At 34.2% G+C, this 12,830-nt stretch overlaps 1 protein-coding gene across 2 annotated transcripts in view; it reads right to left on the bottom strand.

Moving 5' to 3' along the window:
* Positions 1 to 12,830, bottom strand: part of LOC150107400 (kelch-like protein 5) — a 270,095-nt gene that overhangs the window by 86,986 nt on the left and 170,279 nt on the right. For both annotated transcript variants that reach the window (XM_090391266.1, XM_090391267.1), the window contains one exon: positions 10,739 to 10,963. In XM_090391266.1, coding sequence (XP_090247392.1) covers positions 10,739 to 10,963 — 225 coding nt within the window. The remainder of the gene's footprint in view (positions 1 to 10,738; positions 10,964 to 12,830) is intronic.

Below are 12,830 nucleotides of genomic sequence, written 5' to 3'. Positions count from 1 at the left end.
GATAGATGCATTCCAGTCAACAATGTGGTTTGTAGTTGAAGTATGGTGATCTAGCCGAGCCTGTTCTCTCCTTTTGTGCTCCAAATCAGCATGTTCTTTCTTTCTTTCTCACCACAAAAACTCTGGCTAGCCTATGTACAGACCATTGGAACATGGTATCCTATAAACACCTGAATGCTTCTAGAAGGAGAATACTGCTTTGGAGATCTTAGAGGCTATGAATGGTTTGTATATTAGTTTGAAGGCTACTGAAATGTTGTGTTCTTTGAGAAGAGCAGTGATCTTGACAGACAAATTATATTAAAAAATGACCAAAAGTTTTCGAGGGGAGGATTATCTGAAAATAATATCTTGATAACTGCATTTTTGGAATATCCATTAAGAACCAAAATTTTGGTTCTTAATGGAAAGGGTTTCAAGTTCCTCATTAAATTTGTCTTCTTTAATTATGATAAAAATTGGCTGGTTCTTAAGTGTGTGTGGATTAAGGTTTTTGAGAAGGATAATGAAAGGATGAAGCATGAAGACAGTAACCAGTATGAGTAGACTTGCTAAAAACTTCTAAAGAAACGCAATTTATTTGGTTTCTTTCTGATTATAATCATATCTACAAAGGGAAGTTTATTTTCGTAATTCGACTCTAATGTGAAATTTACATGTGTAAATTGAATAAAGAGAAAGGAGAAACTGCTAGAAGATGGAAAAGTCATATTCCAGAGGATGAAAATACCATCTACATATCTCCAGTGGAGCCAGGAAATGTCACAAAGTTTCCCAGGCATAGACTGGGAAATGGCAGAGATTAGGGACTATCCAATGCTAATCCAGACTTGTCTATAAAAAAACCACTGTTTCACTAACAGAAGCTAGACTGGAGGCAAAGATCTTTAATTAGGTCTAATACCTCATCAACTGGAATGTCAGTAAAAACAGCAAAAAGAGAAACATTTAACAACTTCTGGATAAAATGAACTTATTTTTGATATAAAAAATTTTAATTTCACAACAGACAAGAAAGATGATCTACAGTGTTTCACAAAGTGTGGTATGAGTACCCCTGGAGGTATGCAAAGGTCTATAGCTGGTACATAGCACTTTTTTTTAATTATGATTATTATTATTATTTTTTTCTTTTTTATATTTGGTCGCCATACTGTCACAGATAAATGCAGCTCTAGTCTATAATTAATTTTTCATCATCATCTTCAAATTCTTGATATAAACCCTCAAGGGTTTATATCAGGAATTTGAATATGATAGTACTACATGAAAAATTTACATCATTACTAACTTCCTATCTACAATTTTCCTCCAAATCAGTCTGTTACCTGTCAAGACTCCAGCATTATCAGATCTTATATTTCTATCTTCTAAGGCACTTTTTACTGTATCAATCCACCTATATCTTCATCCTCCAGAGGAGGACGAAGATATAGGTGGATTGATACAGTAAAAAGGAAAGTGTTTTTTTCCTGCCAACCTGGCAGAGAACACTTGTTTTGCTAATCTTTCCTCACCCATTCTGTTTAAGTGACCATACCACCTGAGATTAGCTCAGCTAACACTTTCCTGGATGCTGACAATGTCAAGTTCTTTCGTAATATCCTCATCTTTAATATGATATTGCCATTGATGCTATCTGTTCATGTCCCTTATCTTTCTCAGGACTCTCATATCTGTGGTCTCTAGTCTTTTGTCAAGTGCTTTACTTCTGACCCAGCTCTCAGATAAATAAGTTAAAATTGGCTTGAATACTGTCTTGTATATAGCTAATTTAGTTTTTGGCTAATTTCTCTCTTATTCCATATAAATTTATTCAGTTGACTTCCTACCATACCAGCTTTGTTGATTCTGTTGTCTATTTCCATATTTAATTTATCATCTTCACTAAAAATCGTGACTAAGTAGCTGAAGTGTTTTACTTGTTTAATAGGTTCTCCATTCACAATGCAGTTCATATTTTCAATGCATCTGTCTATTTTCATTGTCTTTTTCTTGTTACTGCTGACCTTGATATTAAATCTATTACACCACAGTTATTAAATTTGGTCAGGGAATCTTGCAGACTTGTATGGATTTATTAAGCAGTATAACATCATCTGCATAAAGCAAAGAGCTGATATTAACATATCCCATTTTGATATTAGGTTTAATACCACGTTCCTTCATAATGTGATCCATATAGATAATGAATAACAGAGTGGATAAAGTACATCCTTGTCTGACACCAGATTTAACATTAAACCACCTTCCTGTACTTCCTTCAATTCTAACTGCGGACTTACAACTCAAATAAAGATTGCTTGATATAATGCACCATTGATACCATATAACTGTAGCGTTTCGAACAGCTTCTCTCTCTCTCTCTCTCTCTCTTGGCACCTTGTCATATACCTTTTCCAGATCTACAAAACTCAAATACAGATCTTTGTTATATTTCCATGATTTCTCAATTATCTGTTGTAAAGTGAAGATACGATCCTGACAGCCTCTATTTGGCCTGAATCCAGCTTGTTCTTCACCAAGCTTCTCTTCCACAATCCTTCTCAACCATTTCTCAAGTATAGTTGCATATATCTTACCAGGAACACTCAGTAGAGAAATACCTCTGTAATTCACACATTCAGTTTTATTTCCCTTTTTGTATATGGTACTATGAGAGCTCTATTCCAATCGTCGGGGAATTCGTCCCTCTGAAATATGCAGTGCAGCCACTGTAAGACTTTTATACCACCATACTTCAGCATTTCTGGTCGAATGTCGTCTACTCCTGCTGTCTTTCCACATTTCAGGCTTTTGATCGCTTTTTCTACTTCAAGTATGGATATGTATTCCTGATTGCATGCCTGGTCAATATTTTTTACAACTGTACTGTCATCACTGCTTGTTTCATTTAGCAATTTTTCGAGGTAATTACTCCCTACTTCAAGGATATCTTTTTCTCCCATTTTCATGTCACCTTTATCATCTCTAATTCCTTTTCTTTCCTCCATTTCTTAGCTTCTTTAACAACCTCCAGAATATCTTACCACCTTCTTGATATTTATTTTCTATGTTCTTACCAAAGTCTTCCATGACTTTTGTTTAGCTAGTTTTACACAGTGTTTAGCTTTCTTACATTTGTCTCTGTATTCTCTAAGAGCACAAGCTGACTTATTTGACAAGAACTTTTGATATGCTTTCTTCTTTTCCTTCACTGCCCCTTTAACTTCCTGGGTCCACTATGGAGCTCTGATTTTTCTATCCTTGCAGACAACCTCACTGATTGATTCAGCCTCTCTGGCTGAATCAATCAGTGTTTTCCTTAGGGTTTGCCACTGAATTTCCAAGATTTGGTTCCTGTTCTCAAACTCTTTCATTTTTTTCTTTCATAATGTTTGTGTATTTTAGTCTGCAGTTCAAATCTGAGAGCTGCTCAACTTTTATTCACTTTAAAATCATATTATTCTTTTCAATATGAAATTCAATTTTATCCTGCTCAAGACTAAAATGGTGATCACTTCCAATTTCAAATCCTCTGTACACTCTGGTGTCCTGCACCAGGGAGAAAAACATCACTATCAACAATAATATAGTCAATGAGACTTTTCTTATTCCTTGCCTCTTCTTTCCATATAAATCTGTGCACATTTTATGTTGGAACATTCTGTTAGTAATAACCAGTCCATGTCCTGAGCAGAAATCCAACAGGCATTTGTCATTATTATTAGCTTTACTCTTTTCTCCAAATTTTCCGAACATATTTTTGTATGTCTCACAATCATTTCCTACTCTGCTATTTAGATCCCAAACAAGGACCAACTTTTCCTTTTTCATTGTGTCAGTTGCTTTCTCTAAAGCCTCAAAAAATTCCTCCAATTTTATCTTAGTAGAACCTTTTGTGGGACCATAGGCACAAATAAGTCTCATTGTCCAGTTCCCCATTCTCATATTTGCCCACTTCACTCTACTTGAGACTGCCTGCCATTCAAGAAGATTAGCCTCGTATTTAGTGTTGAATACTATGGTTATATCTTCTTTTCCTTGATTGTCATTGCCTGAATATAACATTAAGTTAAGGTATATAATAAATCCCTCATTATTTTAAAGTTGGATATGAAACTCTGAGATCGAAATCCAAGAGTTTCATGCCGAAGAACTATCGGCGAGTCCAAGCGTAAGTCAACACCTGGGTGGTACAACACTAGGGCAACTTCGAGCAAAGGTGGAGAAAGCTCCATCACTATCCTTAATATTTTCTCATAATGTAAAACGCAGCTCCTAGAAGATGTATTCTTGTTTTACATTATGAGGAGAGGTCACTACCCAGACCAGTTTCGATCTTTATTGAGGTCTCATCAGTGAGTAGGTAGACCTAGATAATACCAAGGTTTAAGTGAACCGAACTTACATATACCCGTACTAACGAATTGCCAGACCAGTGTACCCATATATTATTATTACTACAACAAAGAGCCAAGAGGCTATTTTTCCGGTGGCATAAATTAAGTTAAGGGGATAATAAATTATCCTCATAATTTTAAAGCCGGGTACGAAACTCGGAGATCGAAATCTAAGAGTTTCATGACGAAGAACTATCGGCAAGTCCAAGCGTAAGTCAACACCTGGATGGTACAACACTAGGGCAACTCGGATCAAAGGTGGAACAAGCTCAATCACTATCCTTATTATTTTCTCATAATGTAAAACGTTTTTCATAATGTGAAACTCTTAGATTTCGATCTCCGAGTTTCGTATCCGGCTTTAAAATAATGGGGGGTTTATTATCCCCTTAACTTAATTTACGCCGCCGGAAAAATAGCCTCTTGGCTCTTTATCCTAGTAATAATAATATATGGGTACACCGGTCTGGCAATTCGTTAGTAGGGGTATGTGTAAGCTCGGTTCACTTAAACCTTGGTATTATCCAGGTCTACCTACTCACTGATGAGACCTCAATAAAGGTCAAAAATGGTCTGGGTAGTGACCTCTCCTCATAATGTAAAACTGTAATACATCTCCTAGGAGCTGTGTTTTACATTATGAGAAAATATTAAGGATAGTGATGGAGCGTTCTCCACCTCTGCTCCGAGTTGCAACACCCAGGTATTGACTTACACTTGGACTCGCCGATAGTTCTTCAGCATGAAACTCTTAGATTTCGATTTCTGAGTTTCGTATCCAAGTTTGAAATAATGAGGGATTTATTATCCCCTTAACTTAATTTACGCTGCCGGAAAAATAGCCTCTTGGCTCTTTATCCTAGTAATAATAATATATGGGTACACCGGTCTGGCAATTCATTAGTAGTGGTATGTGTAAGTTCGGTTCACTTAAACCTTGGTATTATCCAGGTCTACCTACTCACTGATGAGACCTCAATAAAGGTCGAAAACGGTCTGGGTAGTGACCTCTCCTCATAATGTAAAACTGTAATACATCTCCTAGGAGCTGTGTTTTACATTATGAGAAAATATTAAGGATAGTGATGGATCTTTCTCCACCTTTGCTCCGAGTTGCACCATCCAGGTATTGACTTACACTTGGACTCGCCGATAGTTCTTCGGCATGAAACTCTTAGATTTCGATTTCCGAGTTTTGTATCCAACTTTAAAATAATGAAGGATTTATTATCCCCTTAACTTTATTTATGCCGCCGAAAAAATAGCCTCTTGGCTCTTTATCATAGTGAATATAACATTTTGTGTTTATTGCACAGAAAGATCTTACCAGTTTTTGCCTTTTTAGTTTTAGTCACCCCTATTATGTCGATCTGGTACTTATCCAATTCCTCAGCTAGCTCCATTTCTTTGTCATTCAGGTTTCTTATGTTGATAGTACCGATCTTGAACTCTGGTGATGTTGATTTGGTGTGGGTTTTAGGATTTGTTCCAGTAGGTGACTTTTCAACTGTTTGCCCTGGTTCCCTGGCGAAAACAACAGGGATCTTGTTTAATCGGGCAATGCTCCAGCCGGCGTGAAATTCTGCCATGTTGTACCATAATTTTTTTTATTTTGGTTTAAGCCAATAGGAATACAGTTTGGTCGGCTAAATCCCAAATTGCCAGCCCATCCTCGTTCATTCAGTATTCAGGTAGATACCTAAGAGGGTGCACCACGAGAAGGTGAGGACTGGATTTTAGGTTCAGAAGCCTTGATCGGTTCTCTGCATTCCTTTAAAGGCTATGTGGAGGTCTTTTAGTTATTGAAAATTAATTTTTCAATAACTAAAAAACAATAAAAAATCTAAAGGAAGTTTTAACAAAATGTGTCTTTTGGAATGTATTGATTCTTATTGCACAATAATTGCCTTCCATCACATGCTTCCAATTCTGTGCATTAAAAGTTTAATTCACATAGTTCAAACCATGCAATCAGAACTCTCAGCTAAATTTCAATTCTTATCTGAAATTTGTAACAGTTCTCAGTGATTGTTTCCTCAACAGTGTGCATCTGTACACATTATACAAGTAAAAATAATACTCCTACTTTTTTATAGTTGTGTTGTTGGTTATTAACAAATCTTGAAGTATAATTTAATAATAATTAATATTAAAAATATTTAGCTACCATTAATATTACTCTTTTGTATTTCTTAAACACTAACATAGATCACTGACTGGTTAAAAACAGGTTTTAGAAATATACAGTACAAAAGAGTTAAGGAAATGAAAATTAGTGTCGTTACTATAAGTAAGAACATATTGATGCATCAGGATGAAATATTTGTAATAAAAGTAATGAGTGTGAAACATCATTATAATGCTAATGTGAAAAAAATAAAACTTTATAATTATAATTTTTTGAATGTATAACTTCTTCCTAAATTGCTATTATTTGAGAGGGGATGCACGTTAATAAATTTTTAAAAATGGGCACTGAAATTTTGGAAACATTGGTTTAGATAATAAATAAGTCAGAGAGCTGATACTATCCACGATTGGTCTTAACAGAATGTTATTCTGTGGATCAGAGAAAAACCAGTGTTTGAATTATGGGGTGAAGAGACGGGTTTTGATACCAAATCAGGTGGCCACTTAGGCATGTTCTGAAGTAAATACATTTGTTTTCTCATGTGTTTTCCAGGTAGCATCTTGGGTCAAGATTTATGTAGGCATCTCCCATGCTTGAAAAGCATGGGAGATTTAAAAATTTTAGACTTGTAATTTTTCCAAAATTGAGATATTTTGGAATTGCAATCAGTGGCATTTATAATAAGAATTGCAACTTTACTGAACTCATAATATTAAGACTGGGTGTTGAAGAAGAAAGGAGTAAAGTAACAGTTTTAAATTTATGAAAACAACGACAAATGAAAAAATGACAAACGGCTTTTCCTACACTGCACAATGTGTCTACATTTGGAATATAGCAAAGAGTAAACTACAAAGTTGAAACCATTTCTGAAAATGGAAACTTCTGAAAGTATGAGGGATAGGTTGATTACAACCTTATCAGTTGGAAGCGAAATACTTTTTTGGATTGCAAATTGTATAAATACTGGCAGTTTGCAAACTTTACATAACATGATTTAATCACACTCTATTGCTTACATGTTTACAGTACACATATGCAGCAGTGCATTAATATGTTTTAAACATTATTTCTAGTAGTGTCAGTCAGAGAATTCACACAAAAATTGAATTTCAATATGTAATTACTAATGCTAAATAATATAATACAGTATAAATAGAATGAGACGGTATAAATAGAATGAGAAAATAGAAAAAAGATAACAAATCTTTAATTTGGTTGTTTGACCTTTCTTATGAAATTATCAAGAGCTGACTGAATATGGCTTGTTTCTTCTGTTCATAAATCTCTCCATAACAAACTAATATGTCATCTATTTCTCTTTGGACTTTTAAGAATCATGAGGCATTAGAATCCAATTAAATGTTAAAAGTGTAGAGCATACAAACACTAAAAATATGCAGAACTAAAGTACTAAAAATATAATTACGTCCATATTGAAAGTGAGAATGATAAAAGTACACACATATGCCACATGGGCGATCTGCCTTATTGAAGACTATTGTTAGATGGCATGCAAATAATGTGAGGTAGTTAAGTAAAATTTTTATAATTCACCATTTTCTAGTCCTTTTATGATACAATATTTTGTTTAAGTCTGAATTTGCATAAATCAGGGACTATCTGTATTTTTCTTCATATGCACAAGACAAATAAGTATGGTGAATGGTACACCATATTTCTGATGTAATTTCACAAGTGAGTATCAATCCTGTTTGCGAGAAAGCAGAACAAGAAGAAGCACACCGAATCTAATTTATTAATAATAATTTAGTGAAACTTACAAATGACTGTTTTTACATCTCTTAAAAAAATTAAACCATTTAAGAGAGAAGCCTTCTTAAACTTTGCTTCTTCAAAACAAATTTTACAACTAAGTGGAAGTAACAGCCATGGGAAGTCCACTCTCTCTCTCTCTCTCCTGCTCTAGCCAACTTTTATTTGGAACATCTAGAAGTCCTGTTCTCATCTATATTCCCTCAACCATCCTTTTGGGTTAGATGTATAGACGACATCTTTGCTGTATGGCCTCACAACATTGACTCCTTACCTTCCTTTTTAAGCAGTATCAATTCCTTACGTCCTCGTATAAAGTTTACCATGGAGATTGAAAAAGACAACGAGTTATCATTTTAGACGTCCTCCTCATCCATTCACCTTCAGGTATTCTTACAACAGTTTACAGAAAACCAACTTTCACAGGTCGTTATATTCTCAAAGAATCTGCCCATCATCCTTGTCAAAAAATAGGAATCATAAAATGTTTAATCCAACGAGCCAAAACTAATTGCTCAACTTCTCATTTATTATAGAAAGAACTTTCGACTATCAAATATCATATGAAACTAAATGGCTTCTCCGAAAAGAGTACACAACATCTTTTCCATTCTTACAATCCAACAGAAAACAGCAAGATTCAATACGTGAGTTCCAATTCCTTATATTTCCAGGATTTCAGAACCAATTTCAAGAATTCTGAAGAAATATGATTTAACAGCCACCTATTAACAAATTATCCACCCATTTTCCTTCTTCTAAAGATAAGCGTTCAACTATATCTCTACCTGGTGTGTATCAAGTTCCGTGTAACCGTAATCTTTGCTGCTTTGGACAAACTGGACGCTCTATAGAAAAAAGAATTCAAGAGCATCAATCATCCATTCAACACAACAAACCCGAGAAATCTGGATTAGCTCAGCACGGAATAGAAACAAGCCACAACATCCTTTGGTCCAAGACTCGCCTCCTACACAGATGTGGCTATAAATTTGAATGTTTATTTAAAGAAAGTGTGGAGGCCTTACTTCAACGTCCTAACTTGAATCATAATGACTGTATATCTGTATCAAAAATTTGGGAAAGTTTAATCAGGATAACACATTAATTCCCCCCCCCCCCATATTAGTCTAATATTATTTAAGATTATTACATGAATTTCTGAATTAATATCTTTAATTTAATCATTACTCTGATAAAAAAATTTTTACTCTTTTAATACTTAGAGATATGACATCATGCGGCTCATTCTATTTGTGGCTGATCAATTGTTCGTATTCCACCTTGTTTTTTAAAACTATTCCTATGTAGCCACTGAAGATGGTCTATAATATTCAGACTGAAATATTTGGCAAATTAAATAATATTCTTGTGTAAACGTGTATATATTTTATAAAATTTGGTACAAGCATCTTCATATCCATTATGAAGGTGACCTCACCAGAAAAGCAGTTTGGATCTTCACCTGATATACCCTTTCTAATGTTACTGATTTTACCCAATTTCGAGAATGTCTGCATAGGAATCTCATTACTGTTCTCTATATAACCCATTGGAAGTCTCTCAACTTTTACTGTTTTAAACCTGGCTTCCCAACATTACAGGTCTCATCAGTGGGGGGCCAGACCCAGAAGGGATACCGAGGTTGAAGTAATGCAGAAGTCATATAGTTCCCATATACAAGCAGTGAACAGGTGACCTTATTATTAAATTATTCTGGATCAGAGATAGATGTTGAAAGTTTTTCACTTGCTTAAACTATAAATTAAAGATGCCAAGAAATTACATATTCTTGGTTTAATCCATTGTTCAAGTGTAAGCAAACAAATTCCATAATGCATAGCATTGAACACACCCTAAATGGATGAGTGCTTTGCATTATGAGATAATAAAGCAACTGGTGTGAAGCCATTAGCCTCTATACCAGTAGCCCAGTCATGAAAATATGTCATACGCTCAAACTTTGTTTGCTGACACTTGGACAAAGAATTAAACCAAGAATATATAATCTCTTGGCATCTTTAATTTATAGAAAGCTCTTTGGTCATAAAAAAACAATTAAAACTTAAATATGAGATTAGACATTGCATGAGTTAAGTGCACATATTCTTGCGATTGGTATAAGCAATCCTATAAGGATGAAAAACTCACGTTTCCAGGAGGAAAAATCTTACCATATTCATATGACTGACTATGGATTTCTGTTGAAAATCTAGACACAATTTTCTTGTGTTTCCTAGATGGAATTCAAACCAAATCTTTCAACTGAAGAGCAAATCTTGTGTCCTCAACTGAAACTAGAAAAAAGAGAGGAATCTTTTATCTCGGCAGAAAATTGGTATTCCTAATTCAGTCTACTAGATTTATGACTGTGTTATTCTCTCTCTCTCTAAATTATACACAGAAGCAATTAATGAAACAATTTTGTAAATAAGCTCATAGGGCTTACCTAAGCCATGTCTATGTGTGGACATAGAAGGCATGGGAATCCAAGTTTTAGTTTTCAGATCATAACATTCTACGGTATTCAGTGTTTTCAGACCATCCCTACCTCCTACAACATAAAGCTTGTTGTCAATAACAGCAGCTCCAAATTGCAAACGCCGGCCATTCATTGTACCAAAATGAGCCCAAGCATTTGTACGAAGATCATACTTTTCTATACATGTAGAACCTAGCATTGTAATAAAAAAAATTGTTTTAATTTTGAAAAAATTCTAATAACACATTAAAAAATCAACTGAAACACAGCTGACATAAAACTATTACATGAAAATTAACAATTTATATATCCAAATTGTCTATATTCTTTCAAAGGATGTTTTGAATTAAATCTTTCCATTTATGTCCAGTTGACTGTAATTTATATTCATTCTAGTCACTTAATTCATGACAGTTTTGCTCACTCATATAGAAAAGTTTAAAGATGTAATATTGTATATAATTTACAGAAATCAGAAATTATTTACTTACTTGTTCTCTTCATTCCCCATGGAACAATAAGGCTGAGATCCATTTTCTCCAAAGCAGCTATTCTTCTTTCTTTTTCTGTCATTCTCAGCAAAGTCAATATAAGCTCTCCTTTTCCTTTTGGGCTTAATGTCAAAGTTCCCCTTGAAATCCCCTCTCTCTCAAGTCCATTCTCAGGGTACCAGTCCACTTACATAATTCACCATTTGTTATATGTTGGGACCAAAACATTTTTAACATTTTACATAAATATTTTGTTTCTAAATGGTTTAATTTAGTTTTCTTTTGTTGTTTTTCATATCCATATCTGATCATATGATTAGATCATATTTGATCATTCATATCTGATCCATATAATAATTTATGATAAATTATTATCTGGTTATTGTTTCAGTTTCCAACACATTATTAAAGATCACTTGCAATTTATCAGTGGTAAGTTTTTAGTTAGCATAAGCATTTCTATAGCTGTATTATCAAGACTGCAATGCCTTTAAATAATAATAATTTATTATTTTGATTTTATTCTATTTGGATGACTTCCATATAACATTCAGTTTTCTGAAAGCAGTATTTGCTATTGTCAATCTTTACACTATTTTTAATTCTACCTTCAGTTTCAACATTAACTTCCAAGTATGTAAAATTTTTAATCTCTTCCATTGCATGTTAGTCAATTTTAATTTCGTTCCACCATAATTTATGAACTTTTGTTTTATTCATCATGTTAATTAAAAAATCAGTCATCTTAACAGAATTCATAAATGCTCGCAAGTTTTCAACGAACCTTAATTATCTAAACACAGAAATAAAGAAGTTAACAAAAATTTTTCAAAATTGGAATTACCCAACACAACTTATAAATTATGCCAACAAAACAGCCAAAACAACCTGACAACCAAAACAAACTTCCTAACACAAAAAATTATCAAACTGCCATACATCCAGAACACATACAAAGCCTACAAATACATTTTCAAACACACTGACTATAAACTCGTGTTCACCACAAACCCAAATTGGCAACACTTCTAAATCCTACAAAACCTCACACACACACAAAGAAATATTAGGACACCACAATGTTGTTTACAAATTTCCCTGCCAAAAAGACTGCGATGTCACCTATATAGGTTCTACCATCAGGTCTTTATGGACTAGACTACAAGAATACTTCCATGATTGCAACATCCCTATTCCAGAACATTTAAACAATAAAACATGCAACAACCAAAAGAAAAACAGGATACAAAGTACAAGAAAAACTGAGATAGCAGCCCATGTCCTTGAACAAAAACATACCTGGCAAATCAACAAGGCAATAATATTAGACATACAAGATGCTTAGAATATCAGAAACAATAGCCATAAAATGTGATGAAAACTCAACAAACGTCCACTGAACCTACATAATCTCCAAGAGTTGGAAGCTCTATAACATAAAAATTAGGTCCCGACTCCGACCAATAGGAGACAACACAAGTACACCAAAGACAGAAACACCTAACCGACATGACATGACATAGCATCCACTTCTCCCACGAGTCCTGAATATGATTGTTGTCAAAATG

This window comes from Typopeltis vanoorti, chromosome 4, assembly GCF_054136105.1.
Source record: "Typopeltis vanoorti isolate ZY-2024b chromosome 4, IOZ_Tvanoo_1.0, whole genome shotgun sequence".
NCBI lineage: Eukaryota > Metazoa > Arthropoda > Arachnida > Uropygi > Thelyphonidae > Typopeltis > Typopeltis vanoorti.
Note: the sequence above shows the minus strand (reverse complement) of the source record. Positions and strands in the feature narration are given on the sequence as shown.